This window comes from Zalophus californianus, chromosome 4 (assembly GCF_009762305.2).
Source record: "Zalophus californianus isolate mZalCal1 chromosome 4, mZalCal1.pri.v2, whole genome shotgun sequence".
Classification (NCBI taxonomy): Eukaryota; Metazoa; Chordata; class Mammalia; order Carnivora; family Otariidae; genus Zalophus; species Zalophus californianus.
Window position 1 is genome coordinate 153,286,963 of NC_045598.1, and position 27,614 is coordinate 153,314,576.

The following is a 27,614-nucleotide window of genomic DNA, read 5'->3' on the forward strand; positions in this document are numbered from 1 at the left end:
CTGGATATTTTGTACCTCTGTAAAGGAAAACCAAGGGCTGCTAACTACCCAGTATTATCATGGGTATTTGCACCCAGCTGCAAGTGGGAGCTGTAGTTTACTGTTGTCACCTTTATTGTTATGTCATGTGCTAGATCAATCTTAACAGTTAAAGATGCATGCGGCATCAGTTAAAGATGCATACAGAAGTTTTTCATGAAAGAATGGTAAGATCTCTGATGTGGGAATGGGATTTCGCCTACACACTCTGGTTAATTGTTTCTTCGCAATCAAATTCCATCCTTAGCAATTTACTCCTTTGGCCCAAAGCTCTGTAATTTGGGGGGGAACTCATGAACATAAAACATTATTAATCATTTTATAACTACATATCTGATACTTTCCTAAAATAGGTTTGGGGAGGAAGAAGGAAGGAAAGAAACTGAACCAGGGCTTGGAGAGAAGATGTCACTAAGCAAAGAATGGGACACGGAAGTTGTTGGTCAGAGCAAATGGTCTCTCACTTAAAATTTCATCCAGGGACATTAGATGAATGAGGGAACAGGAATACCCAATGGTCAGTCTCCCCTTCTTGGTATCTCTCTTAAACCCTTTCTTTTAAAATCAATCTAGAACCTATTTCCAGGATAAACTCCTAAAAATCTGAAGCAGAACCTAATTTTTTTTCTCTTAGTAATTAAATGAAACTACATAAATGTACTCTCCAAAATGAAACAATAAACTGTGATATATTTTAAAAGTCACTATGTATTACAGGTATATGAAAAGAAGACATTTTAAAAATACATATTCAATTACAATTACTTAACCCAATATTTAATCATTGATAAAAAAAAAGATAAACAGGTTGTGAAAGGTTAATTTAAATAAACAATGTAAAACCTAAACATGACCAGTTATTCCTCTACCTGTTTTTTTTTTTTTTTTTTTTAAGTAGACTCCACATCCAATGTGGAGCCCAATGCAGGGCTCGAACTCACCACCCTGAGACCAAGACCTGAGCTGAGCTCAAGAGTCAGACGCTTAATGGACTGAGCCACCCAGGCGCCCCTCCTCTACCCATTCTTAATACAACATGGCCTCCGTTTTACTTTACCATCTGGCTCACTCTCTGCTGAATATGCTCCACTGTGTCTCCACCCTTCCTAAATACTCCAGGTAAGTTCTAGGCCCTGAGAGCCGAGTGAAGCTGCTTATTTCCTCCTTCTAAAAAATGGTTATCAGTCCTAGCCGCACCTCAGAAGTACTTGTACCATTTTGCTATTTTGATATTTTGGGGTTTTTTTTTTTTTGTTTTGTTTATTTTATTATGTTATGTTAATCACCATACATTACATCATTAGTTTTTGATGTAGTGTTCCATGATTCACTGTTTGGGTGTAACACCCAGTGCTCCATTCAGTACGTGCCCTCTTTAATACCCATCACCAGGCTGACCCATCCCCCACCCCCTCCCCTCTAGAACCCTCAGTTTGTTTCTCAGAGTCCATAGTCTCTCATGGTTCGTCTCCCCCTTTGATTTCCCCCCTTCATTTTTCCCTTCCTACTATCTTTTTTTTTTTTAACATATAATGTATTATTTGTTTCAGAGGTACACGTCTGTGATTCAACAGTCCTACACAATTCACAGCGCTCACCACAGCACATATGTTTTATTGTTTAGAGATGCCCAGGCCTTACTCTGGTCTGCAGAACCCGCATCTCTGAGGGGCTACTGTTATGAAGGACACTTGTGAGGTTAGTTACACAGATGCACAAGCAGGATTTATCTTGTAAATCAAGCCCACTGCTCCGGCCTGTGGAGATCTCTGAGGATCCTGATCGTGTCTTAAAATGTATTTTTATTTTGCTCCACTTCACGTCATTTGCAATTCTAACAGACTTTCATTCTATAGCTTCATCCAAGTTTCTGTAAAAAATGTTGAGCCTAGCCAGGGCTGAGGCCTAAGCCCTAGAGCATCAATGAGAAATCTTCTCGTTGACAATTTATGATTTAACACTATGGTTGACTGAAATCTAGCAATCGCCCCATTGCCTCCAGAGAGCTAAACACCGCATTTCCCAGAACTCCCTGCACCTTATCCTGAATAATGCACTTTCTCATGAGTGGGAAAGCAAGAGGTGAGGCAGAGGCCGTGAGCCTCTGGCAAGCGTGGTTACGAAGCTGTGAGGGTCTGAGAGCAGCATGCCAGCATCCAGTCACCAGCCTCCCAGGTGCAGGAGCACTGGTAGCGTTCACGTCCCAGAAGAGCAACAGGGACTGAGCTCAGTCTGTAGTACTGAACTCCAGAGGCCAATGGCAGCCTCTGGATTCACTGCCTTCCTGACGAGAGCAGTCGTATTAGGTTCCAGGCGGGGTCACTTCTGGGATGTAGGAGTCATTCCTGGAGGCCTGGTCTACACAGCCCTCTCCTCCAACCTTTCCACTGATTTTGTTAATATTCACATCTCTGACTTAAATCTCTTTATGTTTAAAACCACCTAGAGCAGTTTCTGTGTCCTCCAATCAACCCTGACTGATACAAGCCTATTTAGGTATAACTGTTCAACCCTCATAGCAGGACTATCACCTACTTCATACTACACAGTGTCTACAAGGATCTCTTCAGAGACCTTGTCAAATACCTTTCCAAACTCCTAAAACACAATATTGAAACCCAGCACTTCCTCTGACCTAGAAGCTTAGCAATGCTGTCTAAAAAAGGAAATAATATTATTCTGAGATGATTTGGTCCCAGCAACCTATGTGGAGTTATAATGATCCAGGTCTCCTTTGCTAAAGGATTCAAAGATGTTTTAGACTCCTGCCCAAGAAGGATGTCAAGTTCACCAGCCCCTGAGTAATGATATGATTTGGGGGCCAAACCTGGGTCTATTGACTGGTTCCACCGCTTACTTGCTGTGAGACCTTGGACGAATCGCTTCACATTGCCGAGTCTCAGTTTTCTTAGGGGCAAATGGTAGTAACAATGCTACTCTACAGGTTCCTTGTGGGGGGTCAGTGAGATCATGTATGCAAAGTCCTAAGCACAATGTTGGCCCATGCCAGACCCCCCATTGATGACAACTCTAATTTGAGAAATCCACACATTTTTTTCTGAAAATAAAAAAAAATAATAATAAAATTCAAATTTACTCTTCCATGCTTCTGTGGTACTTTTTACCACCTTTCTCAAAGAGACATCAAATTTCACAAACAATGTAATATAGTTCTCCCACTTGCAAGTTATCTCAACACATATTACTGATCATACTCCTATTTAGGAGATATCTTATCAGCTGCGTGCTCCCTCACCATTTCCTCATCTTGCCGTTCAAATTACTCACATTTATGTCTGTGCTACCCTGTTCATTTTGGAGGTCATTATTCTCTATAGCATCCCCTCTGGCTATCTTACTGAATAACTAGAGATGGAGCAAGGTCTTGCAGGAGGCAGGGGAAGGTGGGAGCAAGAGCTTACCTTGGGAAGGAAAAGGACAGAGCCACTGAGCACAACGGCTCAACATGTGCAGTCCCAGGAAGACCAGGCCTCCCTCACTGTGCAGGAAGCAAGGCCGGGCTCTCCAGATGCTCCAGCTTTCCAAGCTGTTGGAAGGCCAAACTGACAGGCTGAGCAGATGGAGATTATACCTTACTGATGACCTACTCTGCTAAGTGCCGAATTTACCTAAATTAATCCACACTCACACACATACACACAAAAAACAGAGAAACAAATACACATCACTGAAGCTCAGAAAAGATGAACACAATTAAATGTGGCCTGACTTTAAATCCCACGGTCTTTTCACTACACCGCATCATCTGGTCAGAAAATATTTAATGAACTTTTACTATTGTGCTGGATATCGCATTAAGCATTGGGAATACAGTGGGGAGTAAACAGATAATCACAGAGAAACAAGCAATGAGAACACAGTGTGACAACCGCTATTCAGAGTAACAGCACGAAGTGAGGTGGCAGCCTGTGGGAGGGACAACCCCTTAAATGAGCCGAAGAGGATGAATATGAATTAGCCAAGGAATCAGCAATCCAAACGGAGGGACTGGGCAGAACAAAAGCCTAAAGGCATGAAAGAGCATTTTAAGAGCTGAGGAGCTGGAAAAAGGCTGGACAGGGAACAGTGAGCCATGAAAACGGAAAGGTGAGCAGACACCAGAGTGTCCACTGATTTTTAACCCACGCTGGGCTTTAAGAGCAGCGGGGAGTCGCTGGAGAGCCATAAGTAGAAGAGAGATATGTTGAATCTGTGAGGAGTGCAGGGACCAAGAATGGAGGCAGGGGTTAGGAAACCTTTCACGTGAGAGACTATGAGGATCTACACTACAGAAATGCAAGCAGAGACGGTAGGGAGAGGACAGAGATATTCAGGAGGCGGAACTCATGAGATGAGGTTCATTCAGTGAGGGGTGAGGAAGAAAAAGAAGTTAAGGATGGCCTAATTTTTCTATCTTATACCAAAGTCTATGTCTAAAACACCTATATAGCTTTTCTATGTTCTCATGTGACATTGTTTAATTTTTTTCTCTATGAAGCAGAAAGCAAGGTTATCTATTGAAACTGAGAGGAGAAGTGGCAGGAAGAAATTTCATGAAGGTCTAAAATAGCCACTTTGTAGGAGAAAGAGCTGAAGGAGAGAAACATAGGCCTCTAGGAAAGTTCTGAGGGCCCAAGTGGTTATCCTCATCTGTACAGATCTGAGATTGCTTCCATCAGCACGCAGCAGCCCTGGTGAAGATGCACAGAAGATGGACAAACAGACTGACCCACAGTCACATTTTGCCAGGAGGGAAAAAGAAAGAGAATAGGGCAGAGAAGTTAAGGATATGAATGAGGGAGTGGCTAAAGCCAAGAAGCATAATCTCTAACCTGGCTGGAGAGTGTGGCTCTTCCTCAGATACCAAAAGAGACAGCTTCTCCTCCCGGCAACTAGAGCTACCAATCCAGCCCCACCTCTGTAAGACCAGAAAGTTCCACCACAGAAAACAGAACTGTGTAGATCTAAGCTGAACAAGGTAAAAGACCCCGATCTTCTCTTTGCTGAAACAACCACTTTCCCAGAGCTACTTCCAAAGAAACAATCTCATTATCTCAGAAATGTGATGACAATGGATTCTTGACCTTCCTCATCCACTCCTTCAGGATGCAAAGTCCCAAATGTTAATTTCCTTAATGACAACTAACCTGCTTATACCTACTGTCAAACATGCATAATTCCAACTGGATAAAAGCACAATATATAAGGATGGAGAGAGCCATCTGACTCTGGTGCCAGAGTGTAAAAGACCTGGGTTGCCAGGCAGAAGCCTGGACATCCCCTGGGCTCTGAGGAGGCCCCAGGGAGATGTGAGTGGGGTCAGTGGGAAAGGGGGGGTGAAAGTGATGCCATCGCTGAAAACAGGTTTCAAGAGTTCTTCTGGAGACATGCCCTTATACCCACTTTTTTAAAAAACATCAAACTTTATTTTTTTAAGATTTTATTTATTTATCTGACAGAGAGAGAGATAGCGAGACAGGTAACATAAGCAGGGGGAGTGGGAGAGGGAGAAGCAGGCTTCCCGCCGAGCAGGGAGCCCGATACGGAGCTTGATCCCAGGACCCTGGGATCATGACCTGAGCTAAAGGCAGATGCTTACCGACTGAGCCACCCAGGCGCCCTCAAAACAGTTCAAATTTTAAATATTTTTTGTCACTTTTCTCTACTTCCCTTCAAAAGATCTTTTAATAACTTTGCTTCTGATTCCAGGCTCCTGGGATAGAGCCCTGCATGGGGCTCTCTGCTCAGCGGGGAGCCTGCTTCTCCCTCTCCCTCTCCCTCCTGCTCTGCCTACTTATGCTCTCTCTGTCAAATAAATAAATAAAACTTAAAAAAAAGTAACTTGTTTCCTAGAGTCATATCATCACACTTTTTAGAAGGAAAACAGGTCCATAATTTCTAGCTTCATGAATAAAGGTATAAAAGAATATGCAAACATAATTTAAACTGACAAGAATATGATAACTCATTTGAGACTCCAATGGAAAAGGTTATGGAAATCAGGATTCTCAGCACACAATATAACATTGTAGAGATTTTAGAAAATTAAAAATAATATGTTGCTATAATTTTGGGGGGGGACAAAAATGCTAGAGACATATTAGAAAATGGGGCTTTGGTATGACATAACCAGAGAACTCATACCAACTAATCTAAGAAGTTTTAAAGAAGATTTAGATCATGAAAAAAAAAAACAACTAAAACTAATTATGTGGTTTCAGGGTAAGTAAGTTCTGCCTCAATAACTTCTTTATATTCTTTACTATTGCTATACTACAGTACGAATAACCCTGCGGGTTACACTAACATCACTTGATTAGATTCTGGGGAACACGTAAGTCCCACATTACAGAATGATGTCTAAATTGCAGACACTTAAAATACATGGAAAGTTGGCTCATGGGATTTAAAATTTGCTAAAGCACATAAACAAATGCAAGTATATAAGCCACTATCTGCTCAACCTAAAAATGAGCTTTCAGTAAAATCTCTGTGGGGCCCAAAAATATCATATTTAGGGCATAAAATTGTAACATATATTGAATGATTTCTGTGGCTGTCAAAGCTAAAACTCACTACAAAAAATATGTGGAAATCTGTACTGTAATTTTAAAGTATGATGTCTGATAAATCGTCATCACATACCACTTCCTTGAAATATAATCCAACACGAATTAGATTGTATAAAAACTTGTTTTTAATAACCACTGATTATATGTTGACATTCAACTATGTGACTGCATAGAAAAAGTTGTTTATATAGTTTTGTAGGGAGATCAGTAGCTCTCTAGAAGATATGACAAAGCACTCAATGGTCCTCTAACTGGTCTGCTAAGAATGAGAGTTTCACTAAAAGAATTTTATCATCTGTGGAAAAGTGATGCTACATGCTAATAGGTAATATGTTGTAAACTGTCTTATCATAGGGTCTTTTTGATCTACAGGGCACGTAACTTGTACCCTAGCACTAGCTGGCTTTGGAGGCTCCAAGACCATCCGATACCATTGGGTAAGCCTGTTCTGGATGCAGAATGCCTACTGTAGTCAGAAGCCTAGCTAGGAATACACGTTTCAGGTTGCTTTCCAGGGTAAAGGCTCAGGAGACTCACAGTTGTGGGAGATTAAAAATAAATTCATATCCCTTTCCCAGTTCCCACCCAGGTATAACCCTATGGCAATCTGCTTGCATTTTGTGCTTCATGACCCTACCTTTCAAAGTCTACAACCATAATGTGCTGTAGGTACTAGGGAATGTGAAGAAAGCAAGAGCAGTGAACAAATGGCTTGAAGCCATGAGGTAAGACTTACTAAGCAGCCTCATGGGGGGAGTAGCAAGAAGAAAACAGAAATGTCACAGAGGAAACTGCTTCCTATTTTCACTTTATAATAGAAGCAAATCCCTGAATATTTATAACTTTCTAGGCTGTATAATGCAAGAAATCATGTATTACTGCTTTTGTGCCACTTAGAAGCAGTGCCGTGTAGTGGAGAACAGCCTAGTGTGTAGACTTTGACACTGACCACACGTGACTAGGGTAGTAGGGGGAAGAGGAAGGTCAGTAGGTATCCAAAGGTAATTAATCTGCTTTTGCCTCTAACTGTGAAATCACAATGTCCTACCTTGTTAACTGCAATCTTAAAAAAGTTATACATACACAAAAAGAAATGCTAGTCTCTGAAAGTATCTCTCTCTTCATCCCTCTGTAAGCAACAGAGATCAGAGAGAATGTCTCAGTCATCATTTTAGCCCTCTCAGCACACCTGGCACAGTGCCTCACAAACGACAAGTGGTAGTAAATATGCACTGAACTGAATTTTCTCCAGGAGTATCCCTGTCTCTTGATTCTTCTTTCTAGTGTTTCTTCTTTTCCCAAGCAAGCCCTTGTTTCTTCTCTTGGCTTGCACCCCCCTGTCATCTGTGGCTTAACTGATAATTTAGACAACATAAAATAATATTATGTTGTATTTATTGGAACAGAGTTTTATGTTCACTTTTTTATTGGAAAAGTAAATGTTTGGAATGCTATCTTTTTATCTCTAAAATACTTTACAAATTAAGTTACGGGTTAGCATCTTTTAACAGAAAAAAGCTCCATAACCCTAAGTTAGAGATGTGCTGCTTTCTGCTATACTAAAATTTTTTTAAAAATTTATTTATGTCATACTTTTTTAACTGTTAAATAATGCCCAGAAACAAAATTTTCCACAACTGGCTATAAAAAGTAAGACAGAACTATCCTGGTTTCAACAGAAGTGTATTTTTAAAATAGAAAATTAATATTCAACAGGAAAAAGCCACATACTTTTCATAGTTCCATCTTCTTCTTCTTCATCTTCACTGTTTATAACCATGGTCCCCAGGTCAGATTCTAACATCGTGCTATTATGTTCAATCATGGTCTGGGCCCCTTCACTCATTGTGCTTGTGGCCTTCATTGTGCCCACACTCTCTGAGCTAGTCTTCACCATGGTGTGGGAATCCAGCTCATCTTCATCCTGCAAGCAAAAATACTGTAATGAAGGAAGACTTTTCTGAGACAGCTGGATTTCTTCATTCTATACAACATGACAAGCATATTCTACTTTTTTAATTGAAGTATATATGACACACAATGGTACACCAGTTTCAAGCGTACAACATAGTGATCCAACATCTCTTTATATTATGTTATGCTCACCACAAGTGTAGCTACCATCTGTCACCATACAACACTATTACAATACCGTTGGCTATACTGTCTATGTTACACCTTTCATCTCATGACTTATTTATTCCACAACTGAAAACCTCTAGCTCCCACTCCCTTTCACCCATTTTGCCCATCCCCCTCTTAATATTATTTATATAAACATTTTATAATTTAATAAAAACATTTTACTTTTAATAATGAAAAATACTATTATAAGTACTAATTTTAATATAAAGACACACATACAAATGTTATAAGAGCCAAAATTATCCAAAATAACCTAGTTTTAAGTATTAAAGCTCAAGCAACAGAAATTGATGAAATAGAAGGCTGCTAGTTGTTTTTTAAAATGAGGATTAACAATCAAGAAATGGGCAGAAGACATGAACAGACATTTCTCCAAAGAAGACATACAAATGGCTAACAGACACATGAAAAAATGCTCCACATCACTTGGCATCAGGGAAATACAAATCAAAACCACAATGAAATACCACCGCACACCAGCCAGAATGGCTAAAATTAACCACCCAGGAAACGACAGATGTTGGTGAGGATGCGGAGAAAGGGGAACCCTCTTACATTGTTGGTGGGAACACAAGCTGGTGCAGCCACTCTGGAAAACAGAAGGGAAACTCCTCAAAAAGTTGAAAATAGAATTACCTTACCACCCAGCAAGTGCACTGCTAAGGATTTACCCCAAAGATACAAATGTAGTGATCTGAAGGGGCACGTGCACCCCAATGTTTATAGCAGCAATGCTCACAATAGCCAAACTATGGAAAGAGCCTACATGTCCACTGACAGATGAATGGATAAAAAAGAAGTGGTGTGTGTGTGTGTGTATATATATATATATATATATATATACACACATATACATATATATGATGGAATACTACTCATCCATCAAAAAAAATGAAATCTTGCCATTTTCAACAATGTGGATGGAACTAGAGGGTATTATGCTAAGCGAAATAAGTTAATCAGAGAAAGACAATTACCATATGATCTCACTCATATGTGGAATTTAAGAAAACAAAACAGACGATCATAGGGGAAGGGAGGGAAAAATAAAACAAGATGAAACCAGAGAGGGAGACAAACCATAAGAGACTCTTAATCATAGGAAACAAACTGAGGCTTGCTGGAGGGGAGGGGGTAACTGGGTGATGGACATTAAGGAAGGTACATGATGTAATGAGCACTGGGTGTTATATAAGACTGATGAATCACTGAACTCTACCTCTGAAACTAATAATACATTATATGTTAATTAACAGAATTTAAATTAAAAAATAAAGTAAGAATTAAGATAGGTAAATTATCAAATGCAAAATAGAGAATATGGTAACAAGACAAATACAAGAGAGCACATTAAAGACAGAATATGTTGGCACTATTCCAACAGCCTTAACATTTACATAACTTTGTACAAATGCCATTGGCTTTTTTGTTAAAATTATGATAAATATATATAACATAAAATTTACCATTTTAATAATTTTTAAATGTATAGCTCTGTGGCATTAAGTACATTCACAGTATTAATGCAGTCAGCACCAACATCCATTTCCAGAACTTTTTCATTATCCCAAACAGAAACTCTGTGCCCATTAAAAAATAACTCTCCATTCCTCCCTTCTCCCAATCTCTGGTAACCTCTTTTCTGCTTTCTGTTATGATGAATTTGTCTATTGTAGATACCTCACATTAGTAGAAGCAACCAATATATGGTCTTTGTGTCTGGCCTATTTCACTTAGCATAATGTCTTAAAGGTTCATCCATGTTGTAGCATGTGTCAGAATTTCATTTAAGACTGAATGATATTCCATTACATACACACACACACACACCACATTTGTTTACCCATTCATTTGTTGATGAACACTAGCTTGTTTACACCTTTTGGCTATTATGAATAATGCTGCTATGAACACTGGTGTACAAATATTTGGGTCCCTGTTCTCAATTCTTAAGAGTCCATGCCTAGAAGTGTAATTCTGTACCATATGGTAATTCTTTTTTAATTTCTTGAGAAACCACCAAGGTGTTTTCTACAGTTGCTACCCCATTTTATGCTCCCGCCAACAGTGCACAGAGTTCCATTTTCTCCACATCTTCACTGACACTTGTTCTTTTCTGTTTTTTTGATGGCAGCCATCCTAGTGGATATGTGGTATCTCACTGTGGTTTGATGTGCACATCCCTAATGAGTAGTGAAGCTGAGCATCTATCCATGTGCTTAACTGACCATTCGTGTATTTTCTTTGGGGAAATGTTTATTCATGTCCTTTGCCCATTTTGGATATAGGTTGTTTTTTGTTGTTGAGTTGCAGGAGATCATTATATATTCTGGATATTAATCCCTGAGCAGATAGATGATCTGCAAATATTTCTCCCCATTTTGTAGATTGTCTTTTCACTCTTTTGATGGTTCCTTTGATGCACAAAAGTTTTTAATTTTGATGAAGTTGAATTTATCTATTTTCTTTTGTTGCCTATCTTAAGTTGCCTTTTATTGCTTTTGTTATCATATCCTAGCCATTAGTTTTTAAATGTAAATTCACAGAAGGATCAAATCAGTAATAGAAGTATGAACAAAAAATTGCTCTTTAGAATGTTCTTCAAAGATAAACTGAAATAGGGCCAAAAAATAAACTAACAAATTCTGTTTGAGAGACCAAACAATCTGTTATTTGGAAAAACTTGATCATGCGGTGAAATTCATTTATATCTATTCCACTTTAAGTAGAAACAAACAAGCAAAACCTAATTCTGACAGAGGTCAAATACAAATACAGAGAACAGGAACATCCATGTTGTTCTCAGCTGTTTGATAGCCTTTCCTCTTCCTAAATCGCATGATAAATTCAGCAGTATCTCTTAAAGTCTTTTGTGCTTCTTTCATGAGTCTCTTGCAGAAAACTTCTTCATTCTTATGCTTTGACTATCTAACATGTTGAAGACTCCCAAATCCTGAAATTTTCCTGACTTTATTTACTACTTAAATGCTTAATGATGTTTAAAACTTGAGATTCCCAAATCAGGTTACCATTTCATCCATCTCTTTAGTCTCTCCTGTCTGCAGCCATCCCCAAAAACAACTACTATAAAGCACAGAAATCTTCATTAGCTACCTGAGAGTAAAAAGTCAACAGGTCCTCTTAGGTTTATTCTTTCCTTGATTCCCCATATTCAGTCAGTCAGCAAGTTCTTTTTCAGAAATCTCTCTCTCAGCTCCATCTCTTCTTTTCTATTCCTACTGCTACCGAGTAAATTCCTGATTACCTCATACTTGGGTGAATACAGGAAAAGCGCCCTGACTAAACAGTCTCTCCCACCCTGACTTCTAAAATCAGATATTAGTTCAGCGGCGCCTGGGTGGCTCAGATCGTTAAGCGTCTGCCTTCGGCTCAGGTCATGATCTCAGGGTCCTGGGATCGAGCTCCCTGCTCGGCGGGGAGCCTGCTTCTCCCTCTCCCTCTACTGTGCCCCCTGCTTGTGTTCTCTCATTCTGTCAAATAAATAAATAAAACCTTTAAAAACAATAAATAAAATCAGATATTAGTTCAAATCCTGGCTCAAATCACTTAATAGATATAAGACCTTTAGGCAAGCTATTTAAACTCTCTAGATTTTAGTTTCTTTCATTAGAGTTATGATTAAATGAGAAAAGACATGCAAAATGCCTACATATTACTAGGAACAAAGTAGTTTCACACCTTCTTCAAAGTCCATATACCATACCAAGCTTTCTTGAATATTATAGTAGCATAATATCCTACTGAAATCTCTAACGACCACAGTTCTTGCCTGCATTAAAAGCTAAATATTTCTGCCTAGATTTTAATGTATCTTATTTTATCTGGCTAATCCTATTTTCCCATTGTTCACATATCCTCCAATTTAGTCAGGCTGACCTTAACTGAGTCTTTAGCTGCTATAAACCCATGTCACACTATGTCATTAAGACTTCCTCTTTATGTCTTCTCTACGCAGAATGCTCTTTCCTCTCTATCCCCATTTTAACTAAATGGTATAGTCCCAGATCAAGTATCTGTTACCTTCATGGCTACTTCAGTCTTTATTAATTACCCCTTTTCCAAACTTCTATAGACTTTCTAATGTGCATCATACACTCCTGCATTTAAATTTATGATCTCATACTGTGAATAACTCTTGTCAAATCTTTTATAAATGTAAGTATCTTATAGACAAGAATGCCTTACAGTACCTCTGACTCTACTCAGGTGTTGCATTTGGTAGTCCGTATACAGTAAGCATTCATTATATATTTACTTATTCACACAACTATAAAATCATGAACCTGTAATAATTCAACACCTCATTTTATATCTGAAAAAAATGAGGCTCATAGAAAGTAAGAGACTTCCCCCAAGGACACATACCTATTTAAAAGCAAAGCTGGAAGACATTAGTTCTTATATTTCTTAGTCCGTCACTCCACTAAATGCATGTACCTTACTTATATTTAAATTTTGATCTACTTGAATGCTTAAGCTAGAGATACAAGCTTACAATTTTAACAGCTTATATCACCAGCTCCTATTCCCAAAGGGTCTTATACAAATTATTTGGTCCATCCTGGGCGCCTGGGTGGCTCAGATGGTTAAGCGTCTGCCTTCGGCTCAGGTCATGATCCCAGGGTCCTGGGATCGAGTCCCGCATCGGGCTCCCTGCTCCTTGGGAGCCTGCTTCTCCCTCTGCTTCTCTCTCTCTCTCCCTCTCTCTCTGTCTCTCATGAATAAATAAATAAAATCTTTAAAAAAAAAAACAAATTATTTGGTCCATCCTAGTGAAACCCGCCATCTTATTTATACTATTAAAAACAGCTATTAAAAGTATTAAAAAGGGGCGCCTGGGTGGCTCAGTCAGCTAAGCGGCTGCCTTCGGCTCAGGTCATGATCCCAGGGTCCTGGATCGGGCCCCGCATCGGGCTCCCTGCTCAGCGGGAAGCCTGCTTCTCCCTCTCCCTGCCGCTCTCTATCTCTCTGTCAAGTAAATAAATAAAATCCTTTAAAAATATTTTTTAAAGTATTTAAAAATATAAGCTATATATACACACATATATATATAAAACTATTAAAAACTATTTAAAAAACAGCCTCTGCACAGTTTTCACAGTTTCTACTCTTGCCCACTTTAGTCTCCCAAACAATAGGCAGATTGATTCTTTCAAAAGATAAATCAATCACATCATGTTACTCTCCTGCTCAAAACCCTGCATTTGGCTTCCTATCACACTTAGAATAAAATCCAAAATCTTTCTCAGCCAAATGTGATCTGGCTCAGTAATATCTGCCAGGCCTATCTCCTATCACATTCCTTCTCACTCACCAAGTCCCAGCAATGCTGGCCTCCCCTTGGCTGTTTTCTTGAGCATTCTAAGCATGGTCCCTCCTCTAGCCTTTAAATTGGGCTGATCTCTCAACCTGGAATGCTCTTCCACAAGACAGCTTTATCCTTTACTTAACTCAAGTCTCTGCTTAGATGTCACCACCTTAGTGAGACTTTTTCTGACCAAGTTAAAATCGAAGTCTCCATCAATCTTTTATCCTTCTGTACTCATCATAGCCTGTACCTGGCCTTCTCTACCACTAGAATAGTTTGATGAAGGCAGAGGCTTCTTTTTCACTATCAACCCCCAACACTTTGAACACCTGGCACATAATAGGTACTTATTAAAAATTTATTTAATGAATGGATCCATTTATATTTTCACTTATTAATTCATTCAATAAACATTTATTGTAAATTTATAATATGTCAAGGAGTAGACCAGGCATTGGAGATACAAAGATAAATAAGAAACAGTTTTGCTCCATTTTGGTTTTTTAAGGAGCTTAGTGTCTAACAGAAACCGACATGTGAACAATAAATTCCAAGGCAATTTGTTAAGTACTATGAGAAAAGTATTGGCAAAGTACAATGGGAGTACCAAGAATAGAGCCTCTAACTCTGCCTATAACAAATGAAGAAAGCCTCAGAGAGGAAGCTGCCCTTTGGGTGAGTGCTTTATATTACAGCTTCTTTCTTTAACAGAACTACACTCAGCTTCTCGGCTCAGATACACCAAAACTGAATCAGGTGCCATATTCTGTACTGTCATAGCACCTCATGCTTATGCCATTCATATGCTTACTACATAATACTGTAATTGTCTATACACTTGACTTGTCCAAATCTCCCATTAGATTCCAAAATCTGTAAGGGCAGTAACCAAATCTTAACAGTTATATTCCTGGTATCCAGTACAAAGCCTGTTCTTAGTACATAAGCTATTAAACTAATGTTAAAGCCCTTATTATGAGGTAGTGCCAAAGCACAGACTAAAGGACGATTGTTATGTAAGGTTCTTAGAGCAGAATTTTATTTAAACTAATGTATTATTTTAAAATATAGAATGGCTATTGAAGAAAGGTTGGAGGAGGGAAAATAATGCTATGAACTAGAATTATTAGTTGGTCATTTTTCTAATAATCATAAAAGCAGTTACCAGTGAGTTAGAAGCACTATGCTAATAAGGACTTTTTGTAGGATATTCCCATTTAATCCTCTTATTAATCCTGGGAGATATATTTTTTTAAGATTTTATTTATTTATTTGACAGAGAAAGACACAGCGAGAGAGGGAACACAAGCAGGGGGAGTGGGAGAGGGGAGAAGCAGGCTTCCCGCTGAGCAGGGAGCCCGATGTGGGGCTCAATCCCAGGATCCTGGGATTTTGACCTGAGCCGAAGGCAGACACTCCACAACTGAGCCACCCAGGCGCCCCAATCCTGTGAGATATTATTAACTCTACTGTGCAGACGATGAATCTGAAGTTCAAATGAGTTTAATAATTTGTCTGAGGTCATACCACAAATAAGTAGAGGAGTAAGGATTCTAACTAGGTCATTCTGATTCTAAAGCCCAAGATCTAACTTCCAATTTTATAAGGCTTTGAAATTATTTACAGCATTTCTCAAGTTTGGCTGAATTTATATTACAGGTTAGCAGGAGCATGTTTCATTTTGCTAAGTTAAGAGAAAGAAACTGACATACACATATATAAACTGATTTGTACTTAGTCCAAAAGCTTAAAAAAAACAAACAAACTGGAATTTACTCTTTCCAGTAGACTCCACTGAGAAGGAAGGGAAAAAGTTGATTTTCTATTAAAAAATTGAATAGAACAGAACTGAATAGAAAAAAAATTTCTATTAAAAATTGACTGCTAGTTTAGTATCTTATTTTATCATGGTGGCAACCAGTTTAATTCCCAAAACACAAACCTATTTTTATATGTGTGAGTCATTTGTCTCTTATCCTTGTAAGATTCAATGCTATGACAATTAAACTTAACAAGAAACATTCCATTTGGTTGGTGTGAAACAATACTTTTAGTCCTCCTATATGCCATATGAGAGTTGAATCTACAAGGGGATAATGAGGGTTGCACCTCTGGATTCACACAATTGGCTCAGGCATTCTATAAAGTTATAAAAACATTGAACCAAGTTTGGAAGGGATTGCTTTTATGGCATATTATTTTCACTTACATAGTCACTTTGCTAAAGGATGCTAATCTAATTTACAAATTGGCAGAAAAAAATAGCAATGCAAAAAACAGAGGACTCAATTCAGTAATGAAAGGTGGCACCCAAAGAGTAATTAATAAAGCACAAATAGAATGAGAACTAGTTTATATGAAATTTGAAGACTCGAACACTAATAACTTGTTGATGGTGGCAAAAACTTTTCAGCAACACTTTTTACTCTAAAAAAAATCATTAACTCTGAAATTATTCTTGATATTTTAGATCACTACTAAAATTTCATTTGGTACTTCTAGCACTTTTACAATAAAAGTTATTTAAAATGTTCTTCCAAAGTTATACTTCATTTATACACACTCTGTTATTCCTCACAAAAGAAAAGCAGAAGAAAAACATGTTGATACTTTATAGAAAAAGGTCTGTGGAACAGATGCTTCTCCACTGTAGAAAGGAGCCAATTTCAGTAAGGAATACAATAGCATTTCAATCAGTGGTCATCATGTGCCAGGAATGCAAAACACAGTACTGATGATAATCCAGGTTATGAATCATAAAATCCACATGGAATACAAATATTTGAAAACATTATTAGGAAATCCTACTCCATTGCAAAGACAGATTTATGCTATAACAGTCCGAGAAATAATCAGACTTTGCATTAGGTGTCTTCACACATGTAATATCTACTACCTTAAAGGATTTTCTAAATACTCATCTACTCTTTGACTGATTTTAAAGTTATTTACACACTTTAGAAAGCCATTATTGTTGATGTAGACAAAAGCTGTTGCTATTTGTACATAAGTTTTATAACTAACCTACATTATTTGTTACTGAAGGCATTATTTTTTTCATTTGTTTCTAATACTGATTTTCCCAACATTAAATCAAATTAGAGAAAATTTAAAAAAAAGAAAGCATTTGCTATTTGTAACAATGAGATAGACTATTTCTTAAATAGGTGTCCTTCTAATTGAAAATATTCTAATTACTTCTCTTCTTGAAATATTAAGTACGTCTTTATTGCTAGTATAATTACACAACAGCACATAAACAGCATATAGCAGTGATCTTAATGGTTTTGATTCAACTAAACAATTGAGTATGCATTCTGCTACAGCATAAAAAATTTATTTTTATTTTTTTTCCAAAACTATTTTTTAAAGAAAAAAGTGAATGTATAAGATATGTAAGTGAACCAATTATCCAAAAAGCTGCAATATTATAGTGGTCTGGATATCTTTCAAACCTCTTAGAGGTGCAAATCAGGGATGACACTGAAATAGCAAACAACATAACAAACATACTCTAAATGCATAACTGAGCTTTTAAGATATTAAAGGGAATCCACACAGGCCCCAAAGAGAGCTGGGAAACGGTAAGAATAAGCTAAATCTGGCCTTAAGGGCTGCCTTAGGGGCATAAGATGATGGGGGTGGGGTGGTGATGGGTATCCATTTTCGTGGATAAAGGGGGATAAGCGACAAGTCTTTGGGTTCTCTCCAAAGTGGAACTAAAACCCCCACATAAAGTTGGGGTTTTTGAAGGTCTACATCCTCAGTGAAAGGGTGAACAAGAAAAAATGTACTGACAGGCAAAGAAGGATGACAGGCAAACTTGTCTAAATCACTTGGGCTTTAGGGAAAAACGGGAGGTCAGGGCGGGGGGGGGGTGCTTCCTTCTAGAAGGTGCAGACATGGTTTCAGGGCTTTCTAACATTACCCACAAGGTCTGGGGACCCTCATGCTGAGAAATTAGCCTAATGCAGTACCACCATGGAAGTACCTGGGGTGCCTGATGGAAACAAATAAAAATCCACCCTAGGTGGGGACTCAAACTCAATCTTCAACCCAGAACTCACACATCATTCTCAGAAATAAAACCAAGCTAGAGTTGAGCTCACAATCCAAAAGATAAACAATGAATAGACAAGCTACCGAGAATGGGTAAGAACCTCAAACAACAGAATTAAGACTCCCTCCTTAAAATTAAGTTAGTCCCCTTAGAAACTTGTATCTTTCTAAAACAAAAATTTCTAGGATAAAAATTAGGAGTATACAATGGCATTCTAGATTGGAAAAAAAAAAACAACCAAGCACAAATGTAGAAATATTCTGGCTAGAAGGGAAAAGCATTAAGTCAGTTTGACTGCATTAAAAAATGACCTACAGTTTATATAGTGCTCTATACACTAAGAACCTGCATGAGCTGCTTGGCAGAGAAGTAACAGAAACCTTGGAAACTAAAGGATGAATTGGAGGAGAAGACTGGAGAAAGAGAATCAGAAAGTTGAGGTAATCACAGCCTGTACTGAAAAGGTCTACAGAAACAGAAACCACAAGTCAAATCCGAAAGAAACCATGAAAGAAGAATCAATATATTATGGAAACTTTCTGGACAGTCAAATATCAAAATAATTCCAATACTCTGAATCTAAAGAGATGAAACTGACTCTAAAGAAAAAAGTGTGGAAGGTTCTAACTTGAATAGATGAAGACAGAAGAGAAAATAGATAATGCCAGCTATTTGTAACTAAAACACAACTTAATTTGCTACTTCATCACATGATAAAAGCACTGAAATCTTAAGATCAATTTGTGGTGAAAGAGTCAAATAAGAAATCAACCAGGCATATATGGTGCAACTTCAAGGGAACGGACATAAAATCGGGGGAAAGTATGGCAAGAATCTTTCACTTCTCTCCCTGGGTGCAACTAAATTCGGGGTTGTTGGTTACGCTAACATGCTAACCTGTGTCAACAAATAAATTTGAGTTATTACTTGAATTAGTAAAAGCAAAAGTCAAAGGGTACCATTGTGCACTTGCTTGTATGTCTCACAGCAAGGAAGAGCCCGATGATTCGACTGAACTAAAAATACCTCTCTGCTCCAGCAAGGTGAAAGTCTGATGGGGCCCACACAGCATTACCTTCAAATTCCACTTCCCAATACAGTAGAGGGGAGCGTTTATCCCCCACCCCCCGCCACCCTCTCCTTATCAATAAACCCTGCAGCATCTATTGTTTCTGTGTTACCAGTGAAATGGCCCACAGCAGAACAGCTGGTTAACTCTGGTCTCATTAGGACCACATTCAACTCAACTGAGCTAAGAACTACTGAGAAAACATCAAAAAATCCTCTCCTTCAAACAGGTGTCCTTAAGCCCTGCTTCAATGTCTGACAGGCTGAAAAAAGTAATAAATTGGTATTTGCCAATTAAAAGCTACTAAGATTTACAGTATCTGAAAATCTGTACAAAGAATGAACTTTCTTCCCACTGCTATAAGTAGGTGGTCCTTCTATTTCACTGCAAGAGCCGCATAAGAGCTCATACAGCTGCTGTCTTTGACATACCTGTCTTTAACAAACAGGAACTTCTGCCTTCATGGATTCTAACTTTTTGCATGTTCACAGGCATGTTTTAAAGTTACATCAAAGCATTCACGATCTCCAAAAGTCATAAAAGACTTGTTCATCAGTACAAGCCTAAATGGTGAGAAGGCGTGTGGGCAGGACTTCAGAGGCTCCATGAAGCAAGACTGCACAAGTTCTTGGCATTATATTAAAAGTTTCCAAACAAAAGATTATCTTACATCCCCTGTGCACAATACTGATATACAATAGAGTAAATTAAAAAGTAAAAGCAACCTTAACCATGGTTTTTCTTTTTTCTCCTGCAGCCAAAAGCATGTCAAAAGATTGACAAAATATAAAGATTCTAAAATCAACTATTTAAAAATAAAAAAATAACACCTTTAAAAAGTGTTGTTACAAGCAGTTTATAAAAAATCCACAAGAGGGCACCAAAGACAAAACACTGGAACAAATTCCATCAATTGGAGATTTACACAGATAATATAGGTTCATAAAACAGGTTATTCTATTTACTAACATATTATCAATACTTTTCAGAAAGAGACTGGTAGCTACTTATTTTAAGCTGATATATTTCAAAATATAACCACAGCCATGTTGTAAGTTATATTTTTAAATAAGCAATATTTATGTTTCTTAAAGGACAGGTTGCCTACATTCGGGAACCTCCCCAATGACTTCCATATAATAACAGGAGGTCAGTGAACAGTTGTTGATTCCACAAAATTGACAGAAACATACAAGAGGAAATATCAAACATTCATATTGCTTTATCATACTGCATTCTAAATTGTTTTATATTAAAAGATCTATGATTGTGTATCTTATGTCTGTAGAATAAAAAGGCTAATCTGTCTGAAAAGAAATTTTTCTTTTCCTCATCCTTTCTTTACTTTTTCTGTTCTATTATGATACTGTTTAATAGAAAACAGAAACTTTAATACACACTTAACATATCACTGTATAAACTCAGAAATGGTACTATTATGAAATGATTTTGAGGAATCACCCTCCAAAGCATATAATTCAGAAGAAGACTACTAGAAGCACACTAAAATAAGAATATGAATTTTAATGTGTAATTTACATTACTGATACAAATGAAACTCTGGAGCAGAGGAGTGTCAGGGAAGCCAAAAAACAAAAACAAAAAAAACCACGCAATCCTCCCCTACACCCCCAACCAAATATTTATCACATTTGGTTTAAGAATTGCTGAAGGAAAATACTTCAGTACCACTATGTACCTTATTCATTTTAAATGCAAATACATTCTGTGCTGATGATAATCATGTGGCACTATGCTACATAATAAGGAGTAAAAGTCAGGTAGAAGCCATTATAAAGGCTTTATTATAATGATAAGTATACATTACATATATAGCTGTTGATTCAAAAATTAAATATATATATAATAAATACTGTGTGCAGGCAGTGTGCTAAAATATAGTCTTTGTCCTTGAGAAATGTACAGTTTAGTGGAGAGAGGTAGAAAGTAGACAAAGTCAGGTAATATTCTCATAGATGTAAACAGAGGATACCATATAGGAACCATATAGGAGCACTTGCTCAACTGAAGCTTAGAGGAGCATCAAGAAAGGTTCCCCCTTTCCAGAGGAATCAATGTCCAAGACAACTCCTGAAGGATAAGGAGTTCATCAGGCAAATGAGGGTGAAGTAAGTAGTCTAGGAAGAAGCACCAACTTAAAATTTTCTTTAAACACTTTTTGAGCAATCCTATTTTTGCTTCTGGTTTCACTAGCAACTGCAAAAAGCCTGCTGATTCCTAATTGCCTGTGCTCTCCTTTAGGGTTCAAACTTGCATATCCAACTGCCTGCTACCCAAAATGACTTGGATGAGCCAGGGACACCTCAAATTAAACAAGTGCTAAAGCAACCCCGTCTTACCCAGAAAGCTGCCTTGGAGAGAGTACTGCTGGCAGAGTATTTCACCACAGTAGAAGGGGTGGAGGGAAAATGTGGTCAAGTGAAGAAACAAAGGCTCTGACTATTCTATCATAAAGTTTGTTCGTGAATTGTCGATTCCCCCCCTTTTTTTAATGGTCAAAATATAACTACATGTTTAAGCTGAAGAAAAAGGCCCCAGAAGAAAGAGATAATGTGACTGATAGAAAAGAAAAGGCAAGTAGAGAAGACACCTTTAAAGGGAGGTAGAAAGAAAATCAAGGGGCAATAAAACAATTTGTTCTTTATGCATATCTCTACCACAGTATTTGTCATAGCGCCTTGTGTTCAGTCACCAGTTCACTTGGTGTCTCATCACCAGACTGCAATCTTCTCGTAGGCAAATATCATATCTTAGCTTTCTTCTAGATGAATTTTTATTAATGAAAAAATGATAAATCCTCTGAAACAAGGAGAAAGAGAAACCTAGTGAGGATGCAGAAACATCAAAGTTAAAAGAATACTGAGGTCTAGTTAGTGCAGTAAGACAAAAAAAAATATATAAAAGTTATAAAGATTGGAGAGAAAGAAATACAACTACCTTTATTTCTAGATGACATGATTATGCAGAAAATTTCAAAAAATCTACAAAAAACTACTGGAACTAATAAGCAAGTATAATACGGTCACAGGATGTAAGGGCAAAATACAAAATCATTTGCTTCCGATATATACCAGCAATAAAAAATCGGAATTTGGAATTAAAAATTCTTCTTTTAATCTTAAATGCCAACTCAAATTCTTTAGTTTTCCAAATGAAACAACTTGGAATTTAGGCCCACTGACGGAATCTGTAGTGTCACCCTTTTGTTAGGGTAGTTTGCATCTCACTTTGTTCAAATGCAACAACGGTGGGCTTTGGGTACTCAGTGGAGCTGAGGATAGTTGGTTTCTCTCTTGCTTTTTAAAACTTTTTATTCAATTTATTTAAACTAAAAAAAAAGAAAAAAAGAAAAAAGTTCATCCATTTCCCTCACTCCCTCCACTCCCACCCCCTGCCTCTTGCAGCAACTAATCTGGCCTCTGTATCTATGAACTTGGTTTTTCTGTTTTTATTTATTAGATTCCACATATAAGAGAGATCATATGGTATTTGTCTTTCTCTGACATTTTGCTTAGCAGAAGTTCCATCCATGTTGTCACAAATGGCAAGATTTCACTCTTTTATGGATGAATAATAATCCATTGTATATATAATAACACATTTTATTTATCCATTCATCCACTGATGGACACTTAGGTTACTTCCATATCTTGACTATTATAAATAAATACAGCAATGAATATGGGAGAATGCACATATCTTTTTGAATTACTGTTTTTGTTTTCTTTGGATAAATACCCAGAAGTACAATTGCTGGATCATATGGTAGTTCTTTGAGAAACATCCATGCTGTTTTCTATAGTGGCTGCACCAATTTAAATTCCCAGTAACAGTGCACAGTGTTCCCTTTCCTCCACATCTTTGTTATTTCTTGTCTTGATAATAGCCATCCTAACAGGTGTGAAGTGATATCGTGGTTTTGATTTGCATTCCCCTATTTGCTGGGAGATTCTTGATTACTGATTCAATTTCTTTGCTGGTTATGGGTCTGCTCAAATTTTCTATTTCTTCCTGTTTCAGTTTTGGTAGTTTCTATTTCTAGGAATTTGTCCATTTCTTCCAGATTGCCCAATTTGTTGGCATATAACTGCTCATAATATTCTCTTATAACTCCTTGTATTTCTGCTGTGTTGGTTGTGATCTTTCCTCTTTCATTGTGATTTTATTTATTTGGGTCCTTTCTCTTTTCTTTTTGATAAGTCTGCCTAGGGGTTTATCAATTTTGTTAATTCTTTCAAAGAACCAGCTCCTAGTTTCATTGATCTCTTCTACTGGTTTTTTTTTTTTCAGTTTCTGTATCATTTATTTCTGCTCTAATCTTAATTATTTCCCTTCTTCTCTGGTTGTAGGCTTTACTCGCTGTTCTTTTCCCAGCTCCTTTAGGTGTAAGGTTAGGTTGTATATTGGCTTCTTGAGGAAGGCCTGTATTGCTATATACTTCCCTCTTAGGACCGCCTTTGCTGCGTCCCAAAGGTTTTGGACTGTCATGTTTTCATTTTCATTTGCTTCCATGTACTTTTTTATTTCTTCTTTAATTTCCTGGTGAAGCCATTCATTCTTTACTAGGACATTCTTTAACCTCCATGTATTTGTGGTCTTTCCAAATTTTTTCTTGTTCTTGACTTCAAGTTTCATAGCGTTGTGGTCTGAAAATATGCATGGTATGATCTCAATCTTTTTGTACCGGTTGGGGTCTGATTTGTGACCCAGTATGTGATCTATTCTGGAGAATGTTCCATGTGCAGTCGAAAAGAACATGTATTCTGTTGCTTTAGGATGAAATGCTCTGAATAGGTGTGTTAAGTCCATGTGGTCCAGTGTGTCATTCAAAGCCATTGTTTTCTTGTTGATCTTTTGCTTATCATCTGGCCATTGCTGTGAGTGGGGTGTTAAAGTCCCCTACTATTATTGTATTATTATTAATGAGTTTCTTTAAGTTTGTTATTAATTGATTTACATATTTGGTTGCTCCCAAGTTGGGGGAATAAATATTTATTCTTGTTGGATAGACCCCTTTATTACGATATAGTGCCCTTCTTCATCTCTTATTATAGTCTTTGGTTTAAAATCTAGTTTGTCTGATATAAGTACTATGGCTTTCTTTTGATGTCCATTAGCATGATAGATGGTTCTCCACCCCCTCACTTTCAATCTGGAGGTGTCTTTGGATCTAAAATGAGTCTCTTGTAAGCAATAAAGAAAAAAGAAAAAAGAATAAAAGAAAGCCTGGTCCTATTTCCACCAGAACTGAAGCTGACCCTTTGGAGCACTCTATGATCAGCAGACCTGGTACATGGGGGTAAGGGGGAAGGATGGGGCAGGGCTCCTATGTTGGTCTTCTGAGGGAGAGGCCCCCTGGACTGGCTCATAGTCAGACCTGCTCTTGCAAAGATACCCCTGCCAGGTGCCGGCGGTGGGGCGGGGGGGGGGGTGGTGTAAGCAACTCCACCACTCCACTGGTGCTGTTTCTCTCTGAAGTCCAACTGTGCTGGGTGGGGTTGGGGGGGAGGCCCCACCTTCTGGTCTCTGGGGAGGGGTACTCATGGCCACCACTGTTCAGGAGGCCCCGCACAGAAAAGTGAACAATCTCCTCTCCTGTGTCCAAGGTTTTCATCAGATCACTGCCCTCAACCTGTCTGTGCCCCCTGGCATGCCTGCACCACAGTTCTGTTTTATCTCTGGCTGGTGGCTAGGATTCAAAAGTCCAAATCTTAAAGGGCCCAGCAAGGCGCAGACCTGTTCTGCTCCCCCAGAAGAGCCTCCCGGCACACCTGGCACCATTCTGTCCCAGAAAAGCAGTCGCATGGTGTGCAAGGTGGCAGGAGTCTATTGTGACACAGAGTGAAAAGCTGCAACCTGATTTGTGGGTATTGAATCACAAATGTATGAAACTAGAAATTAGTTATAAAAAGAAAACTAGAAGATTTATAAGTATGTGGAGATTAAACAAATGCTACTGAATAACCAGTGGGTCAACAAAGAAATCAAGAGAGAAATTAAAAAAAAAAAAATAACTTGAAACAAAATGGAAAAATAACATGCAAAAATTTATGGGATGCAGCAAAAGCAATTCTGAGAGGGAAGTTCATAGCAATATAGATCTACCTCAAGAAACAAGAGAAGGCTCAAATAAACAACCTAACTTTATATTTCAAGGAACCAGAAAAAGAACAAATGAAGCCCAAAGTTCGAAGGAGGAAATAACAAAGATTAGAGCAGGGATAAATGAAAGAGAGACTAAAAAGACAATAGATAAATCAATGAAATTAAGAGCTGGTTCTTTAAAAAGATAAACAAAATTGACAACCCCTGTTGTTAGACTCCCTAAGAAAACGTGAGAGGACTCAAATCAGAAATGAAAGAGGAGGTGTTACAACTAGTAACACAGACATACAAAGGGTCATAAGAAACTACTATGAACAATTATACACCAACAAACTGAACAACCTAGAAGAAATGGATAAATTCCTAGAAACATACACCAAAAGTGTATCATGATGAAACAGAAAAATAAAAAGAGAAAATCTGAACAGATCAATTACTGGCAAGGAGATTGATTCAGGAATCAAAAACCAACAAAATTCCAGGAGCAGAAGACTTCACTGGTAAATTCTACAAAACATTCAAAGAAGAATTAATACCAATCCTTCTCAAACCCTTCCAAAAAACAGAAGAGGGGGGAACTCTTCCAAACACACTTTACAAGACCAGCATTACCTTGATACCAAAACCAAACGAGGATACCACAAAAAAAAGAAAAATATAGGCCAATATCCCTGATAAACACAGATACAAAAATCCTCAACAAAATATTAGCACACTGAATTCAACAATATATTAGAAGGATCATATGTTGTAATCAAGTGGGATTTGTTCTAGGAATACAAAAACAAACATTTTTAATAGCACCAAAAAAACCACACAAAAAAAACAAAAAACAAACCTATCTAAAACCACTTAGACCTAACAAAATATGTACAGAATCTGTGTGCAACAATGAAAGAAATCAAAGTTCTAAATAAGTTGAGACACAGTCCATGTTCATGGATTAAAAGACTCAATACTGTTAAGAGGTAATTTCTTCTTAACTTAGTGTATAGATTCAATTAAATCCCAATAAAAAGTCCAGCAAGCAAAAGTCCAGCAAGCTAATTTGTAAATGTTGACAAAATATTTCTGAAGTTTGTATGGAAAGGCAAAGACCTAAAACAGCCAACATAGTACTAAGTAAGAAAAATAAAGTTGGAAGACTCACACTATCCAATTTTAAGACTTGTATAAAACTACTATAATCAAGACAGTATAATTTTGACAAAAAATAGACACATATATCACTGATAAATCAATGGAACAGAATAAAGAGCCCTGAAACAAACCCACAAAAATACAGTCAACTGATCTGTGAAAAGACACGAAAGGCAACTCAATGTAGAATGGATAATCTTCTTAAACAAAGGGTGTGGGAACAACTGGACAACCGCATGCCAAAAAACAGACCAAGACACAGACCTCATGGCTTTCACAAAAATTAACTCGAAATAGATCACAGATCCTTAATACAACCCAGAAAACTTCTGGAAGAAAACACAGGAGAAAATCTATGTGACCTGGGGAGTTTAACGGTGGGTTTATAGATAAAACACTAAAAGCAAGATCCATGAAAAAAAAACTGATGGGGGATATTAAAACTACAAACATCTCCTCTGTGAAAGACACTGTTAATGAAGAGAATAAAAAGAAAAACCATAGGCCGGGAGAAAATATTTGCAAAACACATATAAGACTAGTGTCCAAAATATACAAAGAACTCCTAAAAATCAACAAGAACAAACAACATAAAACAAATTTTAAAAACAGGGGAAAGTACCAAACAGACACTTTATCAAAGAAGATATATAATCGGCAAATAAGCATATAAAAATGCCAAACATCTCTATCATTAGGAATTGCAAATTAACACTGAGATAGCATTAAACACTTATTAGAATGACTAAAATGCAAAAACACTAACTCCTATGAATTGCTGGTGAACGTGCATAGCAACATAAACTCTCATTGTCGGTGAGAATACAAAATGGACAGTTTGACAATTTCTAGAAAATTAAACATACCATAAAATTCAGCAATTATGGTCCTAGGTATTTACCCAACTAATCTGAAAACTTACATCCACATAAAAGTCAGCATGCAAATGTATACAGCAGCTTTATTCATAGTTGCCAAAAACTAGAAGTAATCAAGATATCCTTCAGTAAGTGAATGGATAAACAAACTGGTACATCCACACAATGTAATACTATTCAGTGAAAACACTAGCTAACAAAAAGACATGGCTGAATCATAAATGCATTTGGTTAAGTGAGAGAAACCAGTCTAAAA

The 27,614-nt window shown here is 37.6% G+C and overlaps 1 protein-coding gene across 1 annotated transcript in view; it reads right to left on the minus strand.

Annotated features, from left to right (window-relative positions):
* The window catches only part of STK3 (serine/threonine kinase 3), a 274,712-nt gene that overhangs the window by 69,895 nt on the left and 177,203 nt on the right, over positions 1-27,614 (minus strand). The window contains exon 9 of the mRNA XM_027576725.1: positions 8,343-8,535. Within this exon, the coding sequence (XP_027432526.1) occupies positions 8,343-8,535 (193 nt within the window). The remainder of the gene's footprint in view (positions 1-8,342; positions 8,536-27,614) is intronic.